We start from the raw sequence: 25,372 nt of genomic DNA, 5'->3' as shown, positions 1-25,372 counted from the left end.
AACCGGTCTGCATGTGGGATCCGAACCCTCGGGCGGGAGCACCGCCGCACTTCCCAAGCGGGCCGGCCCAAGGGATTATGTATTCTTAAAGGGCATCTGGAGAGAGACACTTCAGGGGCGGCAGAGAGGCCTTCTTGGGACTTCTCCAAACCCATCACATAAGCAGTTGTTTAGGTGTCCAGTGTGTCTTGGTCCTGATCCCAGAGCTGACCTGACTCACAGGAAATCTCAAACAGTCAGTTTGGGCTGGGCTGCTTGCTCGGGGACCCCGAATCTGGGTCCTGGACCATACCAAATTCAGCCAGAGTCTTCAAGCTCTTTAGCACTCCTTCCTCCAGGCTTCCAGGCCCCAGCCCAGGTCCTGGCCTTGACTGGGGGGAGCATGTGCATGGTGCCTCTCCCGGTAGGGGGCCACACCATGGCAGACTTCTGCTACCCCACACCACCTGCCCACTTGAGCATGCACCAGCCTCTCAGCCTGGCTCAGGCTCAACCTGCCAGGGAAGGAGCCAGAAAGCTCCCCTGGACTGCTTGGCCTTACTCCGTCCCTGGTGAGCATATTCAGACAGCAAATGGATTCTCCCAGGTCTTGGCCAGCACCTGAGCCTCACTCACTGCTCCCTCCTCTGTGCAATGGAGCAGCAGGACCTATGGGCTGGGGGTCAGGAACTGGGGTCCTGTCCTGGTCTGCTGTCCCCTGTGATGAGCCTGAGGCATGTCACCCTCTCTGAGCCCCAGTCTCCTCTGCAAATGAGGGGGCCATGCACAGTGATCTGGAGAGATAGATAAAGGCTGATTCAGAAGGTCCCTGGAGTAGAGATGGTATTTTCACAGGGTCCCTGGTCTTTGATGTAGGAGCCTCCTGGACCACACTTTGAGGAGGTCTGGACGAATGGGCTCTGTGATTCCACAGCCTCAAGGACCCTCCACTGGGACTGGAGGGAGCATGGCCACTACTGCAGCTGTGATCCTACGTCCTGGCAGCAGAGGTTTCCACAGGATGCCATCATAGGAGCCTCCTGGACCACACTTTGAGGAGGTCTGGACGAATGGGCTCTGTGATTCCACAGCATCAAGGACCCTCCACTGGGACTGGAGGGAGCATGGCCACTACTGCAGCTGTGATCCTACGTCCTGGCAGCAGAGGTTTCCACAGGATGCCATCAGGCAGGGCTCACTTCATCATACAATCACCGAAGCAGCTTCCCAGGCCCTGTAGAAGGCTCAGGGCTCTGAGGAAGCTGCCTGCTGGCTCCGAGGCATGGATTTAACTCAGAACACATGCTCTTCGAACAGTGTCCATCTGTGTGGGGTGGGGCAGAGCGTGGGGAACATCTAAATCTCCTCCTGAGGTTGCTCCTTGACTTCTTTCCACCCCAAAGTTCCTAAGGAAGGCTATAAAATAACTTCCTTCACTTCTGGCCTCAAGGACTTCTGCATGGGCTAGCTCTGCTCTGTGGATGTGTGGGCATGGGGTGGGGTTGGGGGTGGGGAATGAGTCACACAGGGGGGCTGAGGTAGGGATTCCCTCCTGCTCCTGCTATCAAGGCCCCAGTGGTGACACTGCTACAGGTGCTGGCTGTGTCCAGGGGCAAAGCCTGTGCCTGGTGGCTGAGGGAGGGGTGGGTCCAGGACGGGGCCTGGCTCAGTCTTCACCCTAGCAGGGTCTGGTCTGCATCCCCTCATTGGTCTTGCTGACTGTCTCCACAAGGAGGGAGCTTTTCCTTAATGTAACCACAAGCAAGGACCAGAAGAAACTGGTTAAGCCACACCAAGAAAGGGAAAGGGGGACACAATGATGGGATTAATTAATTGTTACAGGCTCTGGATTAATTCTGGAGTTACCTGTGTGACTGAGACCTCTTGGGAAGGAAGCCACTAGAGGTGTCATGTGTACAGTTACAGTGATACCTCATTTTCCCGCCCTGGGCCATGTCTCTCCAGCTATGGGCTTAGGGGGCTGTTTATAACAAAGTACATGGTACACAGTAGGTGCTTAATCATTGCTTGCCCTCTGATTCTAAGGGAACCACTTCTAAACCCCCAAGCTCCTAACAAACTGTCTCACCTCTTTGGCCTCCCTGCCCCACCCCAGGCTTCCTTTGCTCTTTAGCCAAAGTGAGTGACTATAGGCCACACTGCCTGGGGCTGAGCACAGGAGCCCTGGGGCCACATATCCTTCCACAACCACACCTGGCACACTGTGGCATTGCTGTCTGACTTCCCAGGGTACCCCGTGCATGGACTATTGCTGTGGGAGCTGCTGCAAGCATCCAGAGTCAACCCTTGGGATGTGCCCAATGCAGATGGCTGCTGGCTTAGCCTGGGAGTTCCTGGGATTGGTCGGGGAGGAGGAGGAGGAAGCCTGATGCTCCCAGGCTGTGTTGGAATTTGCCTAAAGCAGTGGTTCTCAACCAGGAGTGATTTTGCTGTTCAGGGACATTTGGTAATGTCTGGAGGCATTTTTGGTTGTCCCAGTTGGGAGTGCTACAGCATCTAGTGGGAGAAACTAGGGATGCTACTACAATGCACAGGAGAGCCCCCATAACAAAGGATTATCTGATCCAAACACCAATAGTGCAGGGGTTGAGAAGCCCTGGCCTAGTGTGGCCCAGAGGAAATCTCAGCCCTGCCTTTTAGAGACCTGGCTTGACAGCATTTATCTAAAAAGGTATGTCCAAGGTGCCTAGAAGGAAACCACCCCCCTGGATTTGGAACTGTGGTGTCTCCAGGCCCAAGGTGACCACCAACTGCATCTGCAGGTATGGGGGACACCCCAGCACAGCCAGCAGCAGTGGCCCATCGCAGGTACTCAGTAGGACATGCAGGATGGACAGGCCATAGAGACTGGGGGACAGGGCTGTCCCCCTGCTGTGCGGTGCCAGCAGGAGCTCAGAAAGAAGCATGTTAGTGCCCAGCCTAGTGTTGACATGCCCTTTCTCTAAATCCCTGAAGCCCACCCAGCAGGAGTCCCAAGAGGCCAGATTGAGCTCTGATTCTCACCTCCGTTAATTTCCTCGGGGATATCTCCTGAGGGGCACAGCCTTCCAGAGACCTCTCAGCTCACTCATGTTCCTCACAGGGACACATCAAGCCACACCCCATGGGGATCCCAGCCCACTGTCCTTTATCCTACTGGGGGACTGGAGTGCACGAAGCCCAGAACCTTCCCTGAGTGCCTCGGCTGGCAGTGTCCTAGAAAGGCTGTAGGTTCAGGCCACCCCCCAAACCGGTTCAGGCTGGAGCCCACTCACACCATCGCCCTCAGGGGAGGTGCCACTACTCATGCCACTGACAGCAGCTGTTTCTTAGGCCCAACTGAAAACCCTAGTACTGGAACCTGAGCTCACTTCTGCCTGTCCCTCATGAGGGGGCTGTAGGACAACTGGCTGCCATGGTCATAAGGCCTCCATAAGCAAGAGCCACCAGCCAAGCAACAGGAGGACAGGCAGCCCCAGTGCCCTCCCACTTCCTTCGCTCACTGGCCCATGCCACCAGGGGTCACCCCACCCTCTCATCTGCCACATGGGCAAGTTACTGTCACTGTGGACAGGATGCCATAGGGCACATGAGAAGTAAAAACATGCTCCAATCTGCCTACCAAGAAATGTCACCATTAAGGCTCCCTTCAATCCTTCTTTTCTCACAAGCAAAAGGTGTGTTTGAGGCCAAAAGTTGGCTCTCCTCCTGCTCCTGGGCCCAGGCAAATTCAGTCCTCCAGTCTTCATGTGGCACACACACACAAGAATACATAATTACAGGAATGTGAACCAAAACAACTGCCACAAAAAAAGGGGGGGTGGAGAAAGGAAAAGAGGGAGAGAGGAAAGGAGGAAGGAGGGAAGAGAAAGGAGGGAGGAAAGAAGGGAGGCAAGAGGGAAGCCTCCCCTAGAGAAGGGGTTAGCATGCACATTTCTTCTGCTAGAGGCAGAAGCAGTCCAGGGAGCCTCTCTTCAAGTCCTCAGAGGAGTGCTGGGGCAAGTGAGGTGTGGAGGCAGGGAGAGACACCACCCCCCATGCCGGGCTGGAGCACTCAGCTCTGCTGGGGCTTGGGGGTTGCTGGGCATTGGGGGCAGGGAGGGTCTGCTCTGGGCTTGTGGTTAAGGATGCTGCTTTTTCAGGGGGTTGTCTACCTCCCAATGTGGTCCACCAGACCCCAGAGTTCGAGAGTGTAAGCGGGTGGTACCATAGGCCCCTTGGAACTCCCTGCCTTAAATGTCCTGACTTGCAACCTCTCACTCACACTTGCTAAGCCTGAGGAGGATGCAGACTCAGTTGCTTTAGGGTAGAATCCTCAGCTGAGGCTGAGCTAGTTTCTTCATTATTTTGGTCCTTTATGTTTTCCCTAACCCTGAGATGTCTAAGTGGGGAAGGCCAGGCAGAGCCTGTGTCCCTGACACCCATTCCCCAGCAGATGCCTGCCAGGTCAGGCCGCCTGCCCTCCTGAGAATGACCCCAGAGGAAAGCCCAGCTGCCCTACCTTGCTCTGCGCTGGAGGGCCTGGCTTGCTGCTGCTTGGAGGGGCTGCGGCAGGAGTGGACAGGAACATGCTTCGGAACAGCCTGCGCTTCAGGCTGCTCTGCTGGGTCTTAGGGCTGGGGCTGCCTTCCCCACCTGGCCTGCCTGTGGCCGAGCCCACCAGGCAGGACTGTGGCCGAGCCTCCTCTGAGCCATGCTTAGCAGCCTTCATCCCACGCCTCCCGGGGGCCACGGGGTGTGAGGTGTCTGGTGGGGAACTCTGCAGGCAGGTGCCCAGCTGCAGGCAGCGTTGTGAGGCACCCTGGAAATCAGCAGGGCCCAGGGACTGTGCCTTTGTGGCCAGCCCATTGGGCAGGACCTGTGGGCTCTGCGGCTTGGGCCATGGCATCTGCCTGTGGCCTGCTGGTGTACCCCCGTTACAGCTGAGGTAGAGGCCATGGGGGTCAGTGCGCTCAGACTGGGGGCTCTGGAGGTACATATCTGGGTCGGTGGCCCAGTGCTCATCTCCCAGCAGCCCCAGGGACTGTGCCCGCCGCCGGCTGGTGGGGCTGCGGCCACGTAGGGTGTTGGAGCTGATGACTGACAACTTCTGGATGTCATTGAGCAGCCCTGAGATGTAGCCATCCATTGGCACTGAGCTGCCCCGCACCACTGTCTGCAGGGGGACAAGAAAAGAGCGTGGGTGAGTAGTCTGATCATGGCAGGGAGGGGTGGACCCATGACAATGGTCAGAGAGCCTCCTCGGGGACCTTGGGGAGGAACAACTGAGACCTCCTTCTTGTGTCATCCACCTATTCATGATCTTTTCAGTCATTTACCAAGGCCCGCAGAGGGTCAGGCCGTGCCGGTGCAGGGTGCAGGGAAACAGGGAGGAGGCCCATTGTCAGCCGGCAGACAGGTGAGTAACCACGGGGAGCTGAGGAGCGCTGGGGGAGGGGCTCCACTCTCCAGCTCTACCTGTGGCCTTCGGAATGATCAGCAGAGACCCGCCCAGGAGGCTCCTCCACACATACCACAAACCCTGACTTCAAGTCCTACCAGGCTCTTGGGTCTACCTAACTTGACCCACACGACTAAATAAAGAGCCCCCAAATACTGCATGGGACATACTTATACGTACTAAAAGATTATTCATTATTATCTAAAATTCAAATTAAATTGGGCATCTTGTATTTTTATTGCTAAGTCTGGCAACCCTACCTCCCGGGTCACCAAGGGAGAAGATGAGAGATTGATTTGCAGGGTATCACAGACAGCAATAGCTGATAACTAGGTGGTTCCTCCACGTGCCTTTGGGGTTTTACCAGGCACAGTTTTCTGTGGAGTGGGAGAGGCTCACTGGGCCCCCGTTCCCCCCTGCTCACCCCCCTTACCTTCATGGGCTGGAGCTGCACCCGCGTGATGCGTGAAGGGTCCACCACGGGCTTGGGGCGCCTCAGTGTGTCCAGGATGTTCTGCCATTGCGGGGGGAGGCCCACGAATTTGCCCTCTTTGGGGTCAAAGGAGGTATGGACACGATGCTGGAAGTTCTGAGGGGCTGAGATCTCAGGACGTTTCTTCTTTTTCTTGCGGAACATGGTGCCTGCAAAGGGAGGGTCAAGCTGAGCTTTGGCCCAGGAGCCACAGGGTGGGTGTAGTGGGTGCTGGGGCACCAGGTTCAGGGCTCCCTCCTCCCCCCAGCACAGAGCTCTTGTCCCCAACCTAGGACTTCCCTTCCCCACTCATCCCTCCTTCCTCAGGGAAATGGCTGGCTCCCAGCACAGCGGTCCCAGAAACAACAAAAGCACCATAAATAAGCCAATGCAGACTGTAAACAAGGAAAAGAGGTGTCTGTCTTCTAGTCTGTGCCAAGTCCTCTGCCAAACAGGCAGACTCTGGGGGTGTGTTTTCATAAAATCCAAAGCCCATTACAAATATCATTCCACTGTCAAAGAATTTTGAAAGGGAAAAAGAGAGAGGAAAGCTGGCAAACTCATTTTATGAAGCGAGTATGACCTTGATTCTTAAACCAGATATGAAGAGTGCCAGAAAATGAAAATTTGGGCCAAAAAAAAATCTCATCCATGTGAAAAATCCCAAACAAAACTAGCAAATTGAATCCAACAGTATGTTAGTTTTTTTGTATTTGTTTGTGTTTTGTTTTATCACAATCAACTTGGGTTTGTCCCAAAATGGTTCAAGAGCAGAACACCTGTCATTGTGATGTGCAACACTGATAAAAAGCAACCAGTTGATTCATAGACATGTTTCCCAGTCTGAGACCATTTATCATAGGACCAGGGAACCCCAAAGAGCCATCATGATCACCAGGTGCTTTGCCTCAATTCCAGAAAGGCCCTGAGCCAGGGGAGAGCCTGGGGTGGGTGAGGGGCAGCTACCTCAGGGGTGAGCTCTGCAGAGCTGATGGAGAGGCCACCTCCTTTGGGGCTCTTCTCTCCAGTCTCAGGCTTCTGACTGTACAGAACATCACTTGCAGTAAACCTACACCCTGGCCTTGCTGATTTGGGCTTTGCCTATGTCCTACTGAGCTCCACCAACATCAGGAGTGACATAGGCTTGCCAAGGATAATGTCACTAGATCTGAGGGAGGGAAAGTGGAAATCAGTGGCAGAGTGGCTCTTCCAAAGGGTTGCTCTAGTCTCACCTTCGGGGAGCCCTGGGCCTGGGACCACATGATGGTGGAAGATGGGTCGGGGTACCCACCTGAATACTTTTGGGGTCTGAAGTGGCTTAAACCAGCTCAGTGGGTTCTTATGTCACCTGGAAAGATCATTTCCAGGTTTCAAGAAACAAATGGTAATATGGTTTTTGAATTGAATGTTTGGATCATACATCTACCCAAAGATCTGCAGTGCAGGACTATCTCATTCTCTTTTGGCTCCTGCCCTGGAAACAGCATTTTCCTAGTCATTTTAGCAGGTTTGAGAGGAGGTCGCAGATCTGGGAGGTGGCTGGTGCCCACTCAGAAAGGCAGGGGTCCCCACACAGCCACTGCTTCCCCACTAGGAATTCACCATGTGTGATCAGCCACTTTTCTCGACCGTGAAGTTCAGAAGTCTATCAAACACTCTTGAAAGGCAGAGCCTCATGTACAGGACCCTACAGACCAAGCAGTTTGCAATGAAACACATTTGTTTGAGTTGCAGGTGAGGTGTAAGGAGACTCCCACACATTCGGAGAGACTCTGAACAACTCACCTAAGTGATTTGAGCCTCTGTGTTCTTTATCTATCAAATGGGGTGGGCGAAAGACAGATTGCAGTGTTCAGGCAATAATGAGTGAGCAGATTCCCAGTGAATGGTGGCTGTTTCTCTTGCTGAATTACTTCTCTTTGCATCCTTGTCTCTCAGTTCAGAGTCCACCAGACACTAGCACTTAGGCAGACACAAATCTGGGACTGATGCCCAACTCCTTTCCTCTCAGATTTACCTGTCAAGGGGTCAACCCTGATTGCAGGGTTCTGGGATCTGGGAACCTCACCATATCTCCATTGTGTAGACTCTTTATGGTTTGGTAAAATTTGACTTCCTCCCTCTCAGCCTTTGCCTTTTGCCACAAAAGAGTCTTCATTCAGCAGGTCTATCCTCAGACCCTCTTGGACAAACCCTCCATCCCTGGATTAGTTTAGCTGGCAGTTTCACTCTCCTCCCTTGCTCTGTGATGTCTTCTGGAGTGCAGGAACACACCCTACAACTGAAGAAGAGCCAGCTACTACTTTTTCCCCAGAACATCTCTCTCCCCAACTCCCCTCGTCCCACCTAAGGGCTAGCTTTTGCTGCAGGAATGCATAGGGGAGAGCATCTTCAGCAAAGAGTCTAAAGGACTCTGGGGTCCCCCTCCTGAGTCCACTCTAACAGCAATTCCAGAACAAGTTCTTCCCAGAGGCAGCAGGAAAGGCCTGAGGAGAAAGAAGGACAGCCCAGAGACGGAGGGTCCAGGGGTTGTGTGGTGAGGGTGGGGAGCTGGCAGAAGCAATCAATGAGCTCAGGTCTGGAGGGCAGGGGGTAGGAATTTAGAAACAGAGACAGTCATTTAGCTAGTGGGAAATCCGCAACCTACAGGGAGGCTGCTAGGATTCATCTGAAATGCTGTCAGGCCAACACTGGCTGGGATGACATGACTGTGTAAGTAGAAAATCCAGAAGAATCGACACACAAACTACGGGGATTAAATAAGTGAATTTAGGAGGTCCCTGATTCAAGGTCAATATAAAAAAACTCAACTGAATTTCTACATATCAATAACAAACAGAAAATGAAAACTTAAAGAAGAAACCATTTACCATTTCACATTAAAAATAACAAATACCTATGAATAAATCTAATGAAAGATGTACAAAGTCCTTATATAACCATTTACCATTTCACATTAAAAATAACAAATACCTATGAATAAATCTAATGAAAGATGTGCAAAGTCCTTATATAGAAAAATACAAAACATTATTATTATTATTAGACTGTGTAAGTAGAAAATCCAGAAGAATCGACACACAAACTACGGGGATTAAATAAGTGAATTTAGGAGGTCCCTGATTCAAGGTCAATATAAAAAAACTCAACTGAATTTCTACATATCAATAACAAACAGAAAATGAAAACTTAAAGAAGAAACCATTTACCATTTCACATTAAAAATAACAAATACCTATGAATAAATCTAATGAAAGATGTACAAAGTCCTTATATAGAAAAATACAAAACATTATTAAAGATATTAAAGAATGTTCATGGATCAGAAGATTCAATACTGTAAAGACACCAATTATTCCCAAATTGTTTCAGCCTCAATCAAAATCCCAGCATACTTCTTCCGGTAGAAATGGACAAATTGATTCTAAAATGCACAGAGAAACATAAAGAACCAGGAATAGCCAAGACAGTCTTAAAGAACAAAGTTGAAGGACTATACTAAATAGATATCAAGATTGATTATAAAGCTACAGTAACTAGGGTTGGCCCGGTGGCGCACTGGATAGTGCGCCGCTTGGGAAGCGCGGCGGCGCTCCCGCCCGAGGGTTCGGATCCCACATGCAGACTGGTTCCCGCTCACTGGCTGAGCGAGGCGCGGGAGCAACACTGAGGGTTGCAATCCCGTTGCCGGTCCCCGGTCCGGTACGGGGGCAACACTGAGGGTTGCGATCTGTTGCCGGACACGGAAAAAGACAAAAGACAAAAAATAAATAAATAAATAAATAAAAATAAAGCTACAGTAACTAATATAGCATGGAATGGGTGCAAGGATTGACAAATACACAAATGGAACAGAAGAGAAAATCCCGAAATAGATCCACTCACATGAGGTCACTTGATTATGACACAGGTGACACTACACCATGGTGCAGGAACGAATGAACTTCTCAATAAATATAGCTAAAGCAATCAGATATCCATATGGAAAAAAACAAACTTTGAAGAATGAGTTCATATCATACTCCAAAATTGATTAGAGAGACATCATAAACTTAAATGTGAAAGGTAAAATAATAAAGCTGGTGGGAGTCATGGGGGTGGCAGAGGGGGGACCTGTAGTCTGGCTGTCCCTTCCCCCAGGTCTGGTGTGAGTGACCAACTGGGCCTGAGTTTGGTGGGCTCTCCTAGAGCCCCTGACTTGCTGGGGCCAAAACCTGTCCACACCCATGGGCCCCAGAGACAAAGTAAACTATCAAGGTTTTCTTTGTCCAGAACAGAATTCCTGAGGGCATAGGTTAGGAGTGGGCAATTATTCCTAAAGATTTCACGTATACTAATTTGTCAATGCAATATGAATACAGTGAATATTTGAAGGAAGTACAGCAAAATAATAATAATTGTTGTGTTTGACTGGAGGGGCTACAGGTGATTTCCTCCTACCCCATCTTTCTACTATTCTAAATTTTCTTTAAAGATGATGAATTGCTTTTCTAAAGAAAACAAAGTATTTTTAAATAAGGAGAAGAGTGATCCATGAACACTGAGTGCCTGGACACCTGCCTACCCAAGTGTCCAGAGTTGCCCCAGTCATTGGAAGGAAATCAGCTGGGACACAAACTTCCCTTGCATCTCTCCAGCAAAATAAAAGGGGCCGTCGTTGGGGTGCACCCATCTGCTCAGCCAGAGGTCCTCAATTTGCCATTTCTAGGGCTCCCCCTTTCCACCCAAGCTTCTGAGGGTCCCCGGGGCTGAGGGAGAGTGGTGGCTGCACCAACCGAGAAGCCGCATGTTAAATCAAATCAGGCCATGGCAGCCTTTAAAGCTGCCGTCCCTACTATCTCCACCTCTGCATCCACACTTGATTCACCTAGTAGAGGAGCTTTCCTCAAAGAAGGCAATGCTGAGGAGGAAGGAAGGAGGATGATTTCCCTCACAGAGCCAGTCCCTGCCTTTCCTTCTGCCTAGCTCGTAAGAAATGATGCGAGGGCTGGCTGCTTAGCTCACTTAGGAGAACGTGGTGCTGGTAACACCAAGGTCAAGTGTTCAGATCTCCATATTGGCCACCTGCCAAAAAATGTTTTAAAAAAAGAAAACAGAAGAGAAGAAACAATGTAGGCCTAAGACCCTGATGTAAAAATGGGCAGATGCAGGGCACCTGCTCAGGATCAGGTGTCTGCTGCCCACAGCCCCTCCTGTTTAACACCTCGCCCCAGTGCAGGGGAGGGAGGCTGCCTGAGGATTCTGCCTGAATCCTCAGGGTGGAAATGCACTGCTGTGCTTGAGTAATGCTTTGATCTGTCCTCTTCTGAATGTCTGCAGTCATCCCCTTTCAGCTGGCTGGGGCATGACTAGATCAGAGGGGGATGCCCAGTGCTAAGAGGGAAGAGTCCAGCCCAAACCAGTCTGAGAAGGAAGTTCCCCTGGCACAGGTTCTGTTGCAGCTGCTTCCTTCAGCCAGAGCCTGGCAGCTGGGAGCTGGACAGTCCCCAGCAGAGGCTTTCTGGAGGAAACACAGCCACACCCAGTAAACTCCAGGGTGGAGCTGGTGGAGGGAGCCACAGGCCTGGGGTAACTGAAGGGTGGGACTGTGATGTTGGAGAAGCAGGAGATGCACAGATAGAAAACTTTTTTTGATCACCTATTATGTGCTAGCCCCTTTCTTTGTAAGGATTAGCTCATTAATCTTCATAGCAACCCTATATAATAATTATAATAACTATTATTATCCATAAATCCTGATGAAACTCAAAGAGGTTAAATAACTTGCCCAAGGTCACAGAACCAGGAAATGACTGAGTTGGGGGTTTGAACCCAGATCTGATTCCAAAGCCCTTGCTTCGTCCAGTGTGTCCGCTCTGGAGGGAGTTGGGCTATTGTTAATCTCCTTCCCTGGAGGTCTTTATGAACAGGAATGGGAGGCCTGTTGTGAATTCACGGGAGTAGGTGTAAAGTGGATGGGACAGGGCCAACTCCTTGACCACGACTGCTAAGTTCTTTCCTGGATCCCTCTGAGAGTCAGAGACCAGGGGAGACTGGGCCTGTCCTAACTTGTAGGCTGACCCTTACCTTGTATGGAACCAGGTGTTTCTGCCCTGCAAGGGGTGGGTAAAATGTTTCACAGAGGTCATGTTTGGGGCTGTGATGGTCAGGGCTTGGCACATAGGAAAAGCTGCAGAAACAGCAGAGTGTACGCTCTCCAGCACAGCATGCATCCAGAGCCCCTCTGCAGGATCTCAGCCTAAAGCCAGGCTACCTGTCGGCTTGGCTCGAGAAGTGGAAAGGGTTTTGTAGCTGATGCTACTGTTTCATGTAAAAAGTGGGGTCCCCGGAACATTGCATTGTGGTTTAGCTGGTCTAGTGTCCACAACAGGGATGAGAAAGGAAGCTGAGTACAGGTGGGTCACCCTCTCAAACTGCTTCTCCTCTGGGAGTAGAAGACATCCATGTGCTGGGGCCCGGGATGCCAGTGCCACCAGAGCTATTGGGGCCCCCTAAACCCAGGGCAGAGCCACAGAGAAATGAGTCTGTGTTTAAACCTTGAACCAGAGCTCAGACATTCAAATGAGCATTGCCATTTGAGGCAGATTCCTTGGGAATGTATCTGCCTGTTCCAAACATGCACTGGTATTTCCAGAACTCCTCTTTGGGAACCACCTTTGGGGCTGTCTTGGGTTAACATCAGCTGTTTTCCTAACCTGTCACTCCTGCCCGACCCCAGAAATGGCAGTACCTTACATGGTGGACCACCTTATCCTCCAGACCTGGCCTGGAGTGAATTTTGGCTGTTTCCACACATTGAATCCCTTTCAAGGAAAAAACACAGCCCACTAAAGGGATTCATAAGAGTGCAATGCAGGCTGGGAAGGTGACTTCCAGAAAGTGAGTGTAAAGGGGTTTGCAGCTACTCTGAAGGGGCAGGATTTGGTTGGTTGGGTAAGTTCTGGGATGTTGGTAACTGTCTGTTAGCAATGAGGCTGGTGGGATTCCCCGCCATTTCTGGGATGCTGGGAGGAGAGGAGGCAGCTGCATACTACCGGTTCCCGGCTCCCAGAACAGCTGAGTACACCCAGCTCCCGGCGCCATGAGCAAGAGCGGGGGAGAAACACAGGCTTCCTCAAAGGGAGGCTCATGGCCTGCTCCTTGGTGCTCACACCCAGGGCCACGAGACTGAGAGTGGGCTCAGTGTGGACCTTGGGTCTTGGTGTTCCTAGTCCTAGCTGGTGACCTTGGCCTACTCTCCTTCTTTAGGTCTCAGCATTCCCGTTGGTGACAAGGGAGTGGACTCATTCACTGCTGCCAGCTTCTCCAGGCACAGTGAGGGTAAGGAGCAGCATCTGTTCCTGTTCAAGGAGCAGCCTTGGGTACGTTAATCACCATCACTAAGGAAGAGCCTAGTGTAAGTAGCAGGCTCTGGGCTGAGCATCTCACTTCCGTGATCTCCTCAACACACCTGAGTAGCACTATTTCTGTCTCCATTACACAGAGGAGAAAACTGATGTTCAGAGAGACTAAGTGACTTGCCCAAGTTGAACGGCAAAGAAGGGGCAGACCTGAGTCTGACCCAGACCCTGATGTGAACTTGGCTTCAGTCAGCTGTCAGCTCCCACCACCTCACCCCGTGTCATTCTCAGGCCCGCCCAAGACGCCTTGGGGAAGGGCCTGTCCTAGAATCATAGCCCTAAGATAGTGGTAAGCCCCCTGAGTTTTACAGAACTTAGAAAAGTACCCTTACTTTCACCACATTCCAGTCACAGAGTAGCCTGCAGAAGACCCTGTCACCTCCAGAGCTGGGCCCTGACCCCTGGAGATCTGCAGCAGTGTTGCTTAACGTCTTTGTAACCCCTTGGGAGCTGAGATCCCACACACATTCTATGAAGAGTGATGGGGTTCACCTGGCCCCCAGCTGAGCATTTCTTTGAACAGAAGTCAGCCTTTCATTGGAACATTCTCATCGACCAGGAAGATTTTTCTCAACCTTTAGTTTGTGGAGGTTTTTTTTTACAATATAAAATTATACATTCATTCCTTTATTCAAAAGTATTTATTATGTACCTACTCTACTCTGGGGACCATGGTAAATAAGACAATTTCCCTGCTGCTGTGTAGTCTAGCTTGCTTCTTCCAGTTAGACGTTGCTATAGGCCAACCTTCTGCACCGCCAGAAAAGACAGTGATGCAAACTCTGTGGGGCTCATGATGCGGCCTTCCCCTCTGCCCCTGCCCAAATTTCAGTCCCTCTGCGGCATTCTCAATAGGAGCCTGTCTGCACTTTGCTTGAATGCATTCAGCGATGGGGAGCTCCTCCCCCTTCCCAAATCCCCTGCCTTTTGTCCCCTCTGTCCCCTCACTGCTCATCCTTTATGTAGAGCTTAATTCTGTCTCCCCTCAGTCTCCACCAGGGGTCCAGGCCTGCCTCTGCTCTTCTTGTGACATGACAGTCAGGAGAGGTGGCACCCTAGCACCCTATCCTGGCCCCCAAAAATACACCAGGGGGAAGGAAATTTCATCTGCTTTTCTTTTTTTTTTTTTTAAAGATGACCGGTAAGGGGATCTTAACCCTTGACTTGGTGTTGTCAGCACCACGCTCACCCAGTGAGCAAACCGGCCATCCCTACCTGGGATCCAAACCCGTGGCCTTGGTGTTATCAGCACCACACTCTCCCGAGTGAGCCATGGGCCGGCCCCTCATCTGCTTTTCTAAGCAGTTGTCATCTGCAGGGGAGAAAGGTCCTAGACCCAGGCTGTGGCCCTCATCCCCATCACCTGCAGGCTTTGTAAGACCTGCCCAGGGCCACTGTGCTGAAGTGTGAAAAGTCCCCTGAGGTTCTTCTGTTCCACTCGAGTGACCCAAAGAGATGCGGCATGTGCCAGGGCAGAGGGCACTGTGCATGTAACAAGCCAAAATGTCTGGGCTCCCCACCCTGGCCACTATTCCCACACAACAGGCCCTAGTGAGTACCCAGGGGAGAGATAATGGGCTGCTGTTTAAAAGAATACAATAATAAAGCTCCTTCAGTCGCTTATGTCAACACTCTAGCTGAATGAGAGGCCAAAAGAGCCAGGCTGGCTCGCTGAGGAAGGTCAGTATTGACTCAGGCCTGTCTCTGGGGCCCAGCTCCAGCCGGCATGGATAGTGCTGCAGTCCAGCAGCAGCTCAAGCCAGACCAGCCCTCCAACCTCTGCTTATTGTACCCAGAATCTCAGCCTCTGTTTATCACCCTCAGGTACACAGCACTGGGCTTTCCTGGGCATGGGGTTATCTCCAAGGGAAGACCTGAAAATGGCCTTCCTGAGAGGACTGCAGGCCAGGGACCTTCTCACTATTCCAAATTTTCAAGAGCCTCCATACACATAGGTCTGAATCCTCAGCACAGAGTCCTCAATGCCTAGCCAGAAAGAATTTCTGCAGTCCCTAATCACAAAGTTGCCTTAACTTCTCATATCTGTTCTGTTGAGATGGGCTGAACCTGCTTTACTGGGCCCATTTTAAAGACAGCAGGTAGCTGGGGAGAGAAAGCAGGAGATGAGAGAGAACATACATGTGCAGGCCTACCACATGTCAGATACTGTATTAGGTGCTTCATATTAGCGCATCTAATGGTTAATGGTAGATATTATGAGCTCTACTTTACAGATGAAGAAACTGAGGCTTGGAGATATGCGATTGTCCAAGTGTGGAGCTGGGATTCAAAGCCAGATCTCTCCAACTCCAAGCTCCAAGTGCACCCACCGTGGTGCCCAGGGCCCAGAGAAGTCAAATGACCTATCCTAGATCACACGGCCACTTAGAGCAGAGATGGAATTGGAAACCTCAAGCCAGAGGCTCCCTCTGCCCCAGGCAGCACCTGTGGGAACGGTGTGTCCATAAGCATGTGAACACCCATGAACATGTGAACACGTGTGACATGTACATGCTGCTGTTTCTGCCACCAAAGCCCTCCATGGACCCTCTGCCTTTACTTTATTCCTATTGCTTTACTCTAATACCCCCCAAAAATATCCTGCCAAAGTTCTCCAAGAGAGCAGGGCTCAGGGTAGATTAACCTTCTCTAATACTAACAACTGGAGGCTGGCGAGATGGCCCACTGCCAGGTCTGAAAAATGACATTTATCATTACAGTTACTCCTCACGACTCTCCTCTGAGGATGGCATTATCATCCCCATTTTACAGTTGAGGACATTAAAAAGTTGGGAGAGAAGTAAAGCAACTTGCCTAAGAAGTCAAAGGCAAAGTCAGAATTTGAACCCAGCTCTTTCTGGTTCCAAATGTTGTGTTCTCAGCCACTGTTGTACACATGGCTGAAGGAGAACCCACAGCATAGCTATATATGCTGCACCAGCCACAAAAATGAGCACAGACATAAGCCCACCCCCTACACGCCCCCTAGAAAAACAAGAGGAGCCTAAAAAAAAAAAAAACACTGGAATAGGGCAAGTACAGAAAATGCAGCCTACACCTGGGGACTCTTCATGTCTTGGCCCTTAGTGTTCCTAGCAGCATCTACATCCCAGATCAGATGCCACTCACTGGGCGTGGGAAGACCTGGAGCGATTTTAGCAGGTCTGGAGATTTGGAGTCTGAATTGGCAGGCTAGGATGTGTGGAATGGCACCTCTGCCTGGGACTCCTGAAGGAGCCTCCTGGGACCGCTTCCTGCCTGCCCTGCTCAGCACAGACGCTGGGCCTGCTACCACCCTTCCTGTTTGGGAGCCTCATCCCCAAGCATGAATTCAGGGCACTTGGTCTTGGTGACACTGCCTTGCCCCAGACAGGCGTTAGACCTGATGTCAATCAGAGGCTGGGCCGGGGGCAGGGCGGGCCGTTTGAAACCATGCGGGCCTATCAACCTACCATAGGGCTGAGGTGGTGGAAAAGACTTAACACGTAACCACTAAGGATTGAGAAATGGCACCCAGAAGGGACCACTGCCACTGCTTAACAGTATCATAAGGGAACCAGCCCGGGGGCCACCTGCCTGTACACTGTCCCTCCCAGCCCGCCCCTCATAAACGTCTGGAGAAGGCACTAGGGCTAGAGACCCCTCACTCACCGCCTCCTTGCGACTCCTCACCCTTCAGTGGGCAGCTTTCTTAAGCACCGAGGAGAGGAAAGGCCATGGACCTTCCTGGGCTAGTCCTCCGCCGGCCTGGGCAGAAACACATCAGAAATACATTGTGACAAATGTTCCAAGTGTCCCTACGGATTTTGAGACTGGCTGGAGTCCAGGGAGTTGGGAACCGCCTCCCGACTGAGCGACCTTCGTAGGTGCTGGAGGCGGGGCGGGGTCCCCGCGGGGTGCACAGGCAGGAGGGGGCAGTGGGCGCAGCACCGCTTCCGGGGCCGGCCCCTGTCCCCGCCGCGGCCACCGGGTCCCTCCGGGCAGGCCCGAGTGCTGCGCCCTCTCGGGGACGCGAATCCCCCTGCGCCGGGCGGGCCACACGTGGAGGAAGGTCCCGCTCCAGGGTCGCCCTCCGTGCCTGCGCTCAAGGACCCTCCGCCCGGCGCGTGCCAGCCCCGAACTTCGGGCATGAAAACGCGTGCGGGGAGGCTGTCCCCTTGTCGCGGCCCTGGCCGGAGAGAGCTCGCCGGCCTTCCGGGGTACCCACCTGCCGAGAGGGAAGCCCGGGAGCGCTCGGAAAGGCCGCGGGAGCCGGGCCCGCCCTCCGCGGGAGGGACCTCGGCGCGGGGAACGACGAGGAGGGGCGGCGCTGACATGTTTGTGCAGCGCCGGCTTCACCTGGCTGCGAGTTTAAGGGTGTGGCCTCAGGTAGGACACAGCCAACACAGAGCCCGGGAAAAGTCGCCGGGGGGTGCGGGCGCCGCGCCGAGGAGCCTCTCTGCCCGAGGGGCTCCCCCCTGCCCAACTCTTTCCCTCCAACTGGTCGGCCGCGCCCGCGGCCACCTGCCTGCGCGCCCCACCGCCCTCGGTCACAGCGCACAGACCCGACCTGGAGTGTCCGCTGAGCGCCGGCTGTGTATAATTAACTCATTAATTTGTATTGCAGATCCACGCTCTGCAGCCGAGGCCAACTCTCCCTGACAGAGAGGTGCTGCCTGCGCCCACCCGCTCATCTTGGAGAGCCCAAAGTCCTAAAACCTCACACCTGGGCCTTTCTGTCCCGGCTGGACAAGCCCCTAAGACTGTCCTGGGGTAACCCCCTTGGGCAGGCAGGAGAGCAGGATTTAAAGGAATTCCAATCCCTTGCCAGACTTTGCTCAGTCCTCTGAATCCTCTGACCTAGGAATGCTAGGACCTTGGGAGAGAGAAAGCTTCCAGGAGCGCTGCACCTCCAAACAGAGGGTGGGGCCCGTTCAGGTGGCTTCTACCTGTGTTTTTGTTCCAGAACGGGCATCCCCTGTTTGGCCCCAGCAGTGCCCTGGCCTAAGATCAGGATGGCCGTTCTGAGTGGCTCACTCCTGGCTGCCCTTTGCCCTGCTTCTTTTGGAGTATGAGGGGGTTTTATGTTGGGGAGGAGGGAAAGGAGCCGCCTGCATGTCTCTTCCCCAAACAAGGAAGTGAGAAGACCTTTGCTGTCCTTGGCTTGGGCCCACAGAGAGGGCTGTGTGCTGCCTGAGTGCTGAGGGAATTCTGGTTTGGAAATTCAATACATCTGGATCCCAAATGGCTACCTTCAAGCAGTAGCTATGTGACAGGGATATTTTTTATCACTGTTGGGCACCTCGAAGTTCAGTTATTAATTGAGGTCACTATTGCCACGTATCATTTTTGTTTGCTGATTCTTTAGACATAGCATTGTTATTTATGGATAAATCATTTGCATTATGAGCTCTATTGCTTAGGCACAGTTTACTCTAAGGCTCCCACCAAATATAGAGCTAAGGTGACCCGAGGGAGCTTGCCAGCCCTGAACAGGTCTGCATCCTGTCTGGCTGCACCGCGAGTCCTGATGCCCTCAGCTTCCCCAGGGATGATATGGTGCCAGGTGGAAACGCTGGCCCTGTGTGCCCAGGAGAGTGGTGTGTGGAAGCCAGGGCGGCAACCACAGGACCTCCCTGCCCCCAACACACACACTTACATTTAGTCTCTGTTCTCCTCTCCTTATTCTGTCTTCCCCTCCTCCTCTCTGTCTTTCCCAAGAGGATTCTCTCTCTTTCCCCTGACCAGACAACACTGTAGGCCTGACCCTATTAGACAAATCCTGACCTCCTGTGGCCACCCAAGAGGCTGACTGCTGAGCCTAGGATGAGGGGGCCATTTGAGGGGGAGGGGGCAGGGGATACACGTATGGCTTTCCCCACAGATTACCCAGGGACATAGGTGCACTGGCCAATGCTGGCTATGGGAAGCAGGTTGTGCTGCATGAGGGAGGGGGTGTTGGTTGCTGAGGATTTGAAACCAACCATGAACCAAAGCATTATGTTGTTGAACCTAGAATCAACACCCTAAATCATTTTTTACTGACTCCCAAATGCATATGTGAATTATTTTCTTTTAATACAAATGTCCTATATACCAAAACCACCCAAAACCACAGGTCCAAGCAGTACTTTTGAACTGCTGAACTACAATAAAGTGCGAATATTAGAAAATTTTCAGAAATGAACTGGTATTTAATTTGGTTTGAATCTAGGCTTGGGTATCCCAGAATGTCTACTAGCCAAGTACCAGCCACACCCTGTGCGGAGTAAGTCTAGGAAACCCTAGGGTTCCCACCCTTAGGAACTGCAACGGGGTTTGGAGCCTCAGAGAGGCAGGGGCTCCCAAATAAGACTGACTAAGGAGGTAATGAATCCCCCATCATTGGAGGAATGCAAGAATAACTGTTAGTCAGATATGCCAGAGTAAGTTTCTGTACTGGATACAAGACTAGACTAGGGGACCTCTCGGGCCCATCACATGTCAATTTTCTACACTTCCAGTCTCATCTACACGTGTCTCAGCTGTACCAGGTTGGATGACCCCCTGCACATCGAGACGGATGGCACATGCAGAGTGAGTCCTGAGTGATTCATTCCTGTGTGTGACTCTCCCCCTTCCCCATTTTCCTCTGATCCATGCCCAGTTTAGCCCTGCCCAGGAGGAAAGGGCAGAATAACAGTGTAGGATGTGTCAGGAACAGCCTGGGGGACAGCGTCTCCTCCAGCGTTGATGTGCCTCCCTCTGGCCCTGTTCCCAGGCTGCCATGCTCAGCATGGGGCGGGCAAAGGGGGAACAAGGCACAGCCTCCTTTAAAGAGCTTTGGCTGCTGGCATAGGCCTTCTGGATGAGGGAGTTGTCCAGGCACTGACATTCTACAGATTGGGCAGGACTTGGCTCCAGACAAAGGCAGCAAGAACAGACATCTCAACATGGGAAATGGTTCTTGGAGACCTGGCAGTCTGGGGCACTGGCAGACCAGTATGGTCTGGGAGGGCATGAGGGTGGACACACTGGGCAGGGCAGACACTTGTCAGTGATCTCCCAGCCTGTGGCTGTTGGGGCCTGTTGTAACAGCCTGGGCTGAGAGCCTGGGTTAGGGCCAAAGGGGAAAGATAGGATCGACTTGTGGTTTAGAAATGCAAACACATCCTTTCCCTGCACCTTTATGCTCCATGACTTGAAAAGCTTGCTGGGGATCAGGAGCGCTGCTAACAAGCTTACTCCTTCCAGGGCTCCTTTCTCTGATGACTCTGCCCTCCTCTAATAACAGTAATAACAGTGCCTGCCAATTACTGAATACTTCTGATGGGCCAGGCCCCATACTGAGCTACTTACAAATATTGTCACTTACTCTTCAGAAGAACCCTGGGATGTAAATGCTATACTACTATTATTCTCATTTTACAGATGAGGTAACTGAGGCTCAGGGTGGCTAAGGAAATAGGTTAAGGTTTCATAATTACTGCTATAGACTGGATGTGGGTATCCCCTCTCTAAATTCATATATTGAAATCTAATCATCAATGTGATGGTATTAAAAGGTGAAGACTTTGGGAGGTAATTAGGTCCTGAAGACAGAGCCCCTCATGAATGGAATTAATGCCCTTATGAAAGAGGCCCCAGAGAGTTCCCTGGCCCCATCTACAATCTGAAATTATATTGAAAAGTCAGCCATGTATAAACCAGAAAGCAGAACTTCACTAGACACTGAATCTGCCGGCTCCTTGATCTTGGACTTCTCAGCTTCCAGAACTGTGAGAAATTAATTTCTGATGTTTATAAGCCACCCAGTCTATGGTATTTTGTTACAGTAGCCCAAATGCATTAAGCCAGTTACTGAATGGAGGAGCCAGCATTTGAACCCCAGTGTATCTGATCCTGAAGCCTATTCTCTTAACTCTCGGAGATCCCTGGTTCCAAGGACTGTCTGAAGAGTTGGTGCAGAGTGGCCAATTCTGACCTTAATATAAGGGATTTATGTTAAAGGAAGGGTGAGTCACGTGAGACATGGAGAGATGGGGGGATACTCTTCCCTCATTTCTGAGCAGGGCATAAGGACCCCTGAATGGCATTGGGTGTGAGGGGCAGAGGGGTCCTCAGTTTACCCCACTCTCACTGAGTCCCCTGCTAGGAACCAGGATCTAGGTTTCCCTAGTCATGAGCAAGCACCCTGCATGAAGTCCCTGCATCAAGCCATCTGTCCTTTGCAGACCCACAACAGACCCAACAATGTTGGTCTCACATGCAGGGATGCCAGAGAGGTGGGGTCTGGCACACCTGCTGGCTACTTGGCAGGAAGAACCCCATGGAACATGGGCTCTAGGAGGGGTATGTGCCAACTCCCCGGGAGCCCCCAGCCCTAGGAGAGGACACTCTTTGGAGAAGATCCCCTCCTCCTCTCTTCTGCCCATCACTCCTCACCTTGATGGGTAAGGAAGATCATCTCTCTCTCTGCCAATGGGGCCAAGAGGTAGGTGCAGACCTCTGAGGGTCTGGAAGCGTGAGTTAAGGGAGCTGACATTGCTGGGACTTTGGGGTCCTCAGGCAGGAGGCAGTAGACAGTCCACCTGCAGAGACCATGGGCTCTCGCAGGATTGGAGCCTCTCTGGACTGTCCGCATGTACTCAACCTCAGTTTCTTGATGTGCATTATTGGGGAAAGAGAACCCCTCTCCCTTGGGAAGGTGGTGGGTGATGAAATCTAGAGCATTAGGGTACAGGATTCCTAAGAACCAGCACCCCCAAACAGGGTGAGAGGTTCTTGACCCTCAGCCCTCACAGCTGCTAAAGGAGAAAACTGCCTTCCCCTGCCCCATGCTCGCAAGCACTTGCCACAGGGAGCAGCAGATGCCCAGCCTGGTGTGCTGCAGAGCAGAATCCCAGGATTCTTCCAGGAGACAAGGCTACAAGTTGTTACTAACTCAACCCAACAAGTTTATAGACTCCACCCCAGCCCCAGGCAGGGGCCCAGTTAGGTGTTTGGGAAAAGCCAGTCGGTCCCCTTCCTGGCTGCTGGACAGATATGTCCTGCTGACCCTGGATCTCAGTAGAGGGAAACTACCACCCCCAGAACCTCAAGCTTCTCTTCACCTGCCTTTTTCTCAAGTTCTGCATCTATACTAGGCTTCCTGAGTCAACCGGAATACATAGGACTGTTCTCCCCAAACCAACTGACACTGGGGGCTAAACTTGCCTGACAGTCCCAAAGGGGCCATCTGACTTGGGGTGAGCTGCTCAGGTGCAGGGGCCATTGCAGACCATGGCATCCTTCCCAGCTGCACGGTGATGTATGCTGAGCTGCCCTGGGAAGGGCTGGGGAACAAAAAGAGTCACGTCTATGCTAAAGGACACTCATTTTAGAGACATGATGAATTCATTTAATAACTTCTTGCTGCTTGTCACCACTGCTCTTAATGTCCTCCAAAGTTCCATCCAAATAACTTTTGCTGGCAGTTTAGCTCTCCGATTGGCATTTTTGCTGGCAGAGCGAACAGCTGGAAGCCTCCTTGAACAGAAACCCTTCATTGTCCTTTCTTCTCTCTTCTGAGCCTCCAGGGCAGCCAGCCCAGGTCTGAGGTGGGGTCAGGGCCATGACTGTGGCACCCTTGCCGTGGAGCCCCAGGCCTGACTTTCTGGAAGGACAGGTGAATGCGGCAGCGGGGGGGCAGGAGAGCAGAAAACCTGTGCCCGACCAGGCAAGGAGAGTCAGAGGCAGCCTGATGCTGGCTGCCCAAACCCCATCTCCAACCCTTTGGTCAGAACACCTCAGCTCTATATACACAAAAATCATAGGCTCTGGATTGTGTGGCCTCCTGGGAACACTGACCAGCTAGCCCTAGTGCCCTCAGAACTGCGCATGTACCCTGCCTGGGTCGGTGTGAGAAGGCACGACCTGTCTAACCGCACTTGGCTGTTCTGTGCTATGCCCACCTGATCCTTGTAGCTCTCACCATCCCTTCTCAGGGTCTTTCCTTCCCCAGCTCTCTGGCACACACCTGAGAGAGCCCCTGACAGCTGCAGGAGTGTCTGGCCTGCTGGGATATTCATAGGAATGCTGACATGGGAAGGTCCTGGTCACCCCACTGCCACACCCTCACCAGTGGCTGGTACAACAGCCCCTGCTGGGATGATGGACGCTGGAGACAGCTCTTCCTGTCTCTGACCATCCTGTCCTCCACAGCAGCCCTGCACACCTACTTGCTCCTGGCCTTGCATTCTTGCCCCTGGGCTGGCTCCACCCTTCCCAGGACCTGAGACCTCCGTCTCTCCCCATCTTTCCAGATCCCAGACATATCATTTTCTAGCAAGATCCACACTAATAGAATACAAAGGTCTTCTTGTCCAGTTTGGGCCTGGTGACAGATTGACAGAAGACAGGCTTCTTCCTTCTGGAAACTGACCTCTGATGGTGGCCATTGGACATTTAAATTCCTACCTGAGGTCAAAAGTATGTACTAGTGAAAAAACCACCAAATCAGTAAAGGGTCTCTTGCGTGCCTCCCCTACCCTCTGCTCCAGAATCTCTCTTTCATTTCTAGACACTCTCATTATTACTCTCTTCTTTGGCTTAAAACATCAATATCCTTCCAGTTAAAATGTAAGATGCCACCTGGGACAAGTAGAACTTGAGTCAATGCATTTACAAATTAGTTGGGTCTGTTCCTCAGAGAGTGGATTGGTCCCCAGGAGTGGCCTGGGCACAGGGGGCACAGCTTATCCTTGGGGAGCACTGAGTTAACAAGCATGGGCTGGGCTGGGGCTCCCTGGTGAGCAGGATGCAGGGTGGGACGGAGGGCACAGGCCTCTGTTAGGGCAGGAGGCACAGAGGGGTGACAAGGACCTGGCCAGCCCTCCACTATGTCAGGCCAGGTGGCCTCTCTCAAGCCCTCAAGTGACCCGCTCCAGCATGGGGGACCCTTCAATGCAGCTGCTAATGGAAAGGCAGCCTGGGGAGTAAGAATACCAGGCAGGGAGTCAGGGACCCCTGGGCCTGAAACCAGCTCTGCCTCCAGTTAACTGTAAGATCTCAGGACCTGCTTTCCTTCTGTGGGCCTCTGTTTCCATCTATGAAGTTATGAGCGTTGGATTAAACATTCTTAGAGGACTCCCTTTGGCTTGAATGTGCTACAGCAATCCGAATGGTCAGCTCCTTTCTGGGGCAGCCCTTTCCTCATCTGAGCTCCTCCCCGCTGACCAGGGACAATACTCTGGCTGTACAGGTAGGCTGTGGCATAACTGGTCCCTGGCTCCCTCCACCCCCTGTGTCTTCTTGCATAATTCCATATGGAGCCTCATTTGAAGCTGAAAGAAAGAAAATGGAGGCTGGAGACGCTCCAGGCCAGCAAGCTGAACCATGGAACCAGTCCTCCCAGTTTTAAGGTTTTAACTCTGCCGATGCTGTGCTGCTGTAGCCTTCAGGAGTTCTGGTCACCAGGCAGGCGGCAGGAGGCCCTGAGTAAGGTGACCACCTGGGCTTTCTGGACCTGTTTCTCTGAGCACCCAGAGGACCCTCTCTAGGTCCTGGACAGCCTGCTTCCACACCCTTAGCCAGAGGCCTAAGGGCCCGAGTGCATAGAGGCTGCAGGCAAACCAAAGCACAAGCAGATTGTCACCTGTGCAGAGATGCCAAGACATGCTGACCGAGGCAGTGCTTTAGGAAATACGTTGCCACAGAGAATCCACAGGTGTTACAAAAAAAAGGCACAGAGGTCATCATTGTTCCTCTGTAAATGCTTGGGTCTCTGCAGTGCCTGATGCGTCTTAATGAGGTTTTATAGAAAATGCTAGCCAGCATGGATGTCCCTTTGCTGGGGCTGAGGCTGACGTGGCCTCTCATGTAGTTATGAGAGAACCTGATTTTTAAATGCTAATTCCTCCGGCATGTGAATGCCTGTTATGTTCTGGGTTTACCATATTTTTTTAGGTGCATAGAACTTGGGATGGCCTTTTCTTTTCTTTCTTTTTTTTTTTTTTCCTTTTTGTCTTTTGTACTGACCGGCAACAGGATCGCAACCTTCGGTGTTGCGCCCGCACCGCGCTCAGCCAGTGAGCAGGAACCGGTCTCCACATGGGATCCGAACCCTCAGCAGGAGCGCCGCCG

General features: G+C 52.1%; 1 protein-coding gene across 1 annotated transcript in view; it reads right to left on the bottom strand.

Moving 5' to 3' along the window:
• Positions 1-17,038, bottom strand: part of PAK6 (p21 protein (Cdc42/Rac)-activated kinase 6) — a 21,045-nt gene extending 4,007 nt beyond the window's left edge. Inside the window, exons 1-3 of the mRNA XM_008573728.1 lie at positions 16,943-17,038; positions 5,853-6,061; positions 4,481-5,134 (exon numbers count right to left, since the gene is read on the bottom strand). Of these exons, the coding sequence (XP_008571950.1) occupies positions 4,481-5,134; positions 5,853-6,056 (858 nt within the window). The 5' untranslated portion in view covers positions 6,057-6,061; positions 16,943-17,038. The remainder of the gene's footprint in view (positions 1-4,480; positions 5,135-5,852; positions 6,062-16,942) is intronic.
• Positions 17,039-25,372: the final 8,334 nt, after the last annotated feature.

The sequence above is a fragment of the Galeopterus variegatus genome, unplaced genomic scaffold (genome assembly GCF_000696425.1).
Source record: "Galeopterus variegatus unplaced genomic scaffold, G_variegatus-3.0.2 Scaffold959, whole genome shotgun sequence".
Classification (NCBI taxonomy): Eukaryota; Metazoa; Chordata; class Mammalia; order Dermoptera; family Cynocephalidae; genus Galeopterus; species Galeopterus variegatus.
Note: the sequence above shows the minus strand (reverse complement) of the source record. Positions and strands in the feature narration are given on the sequence as shown.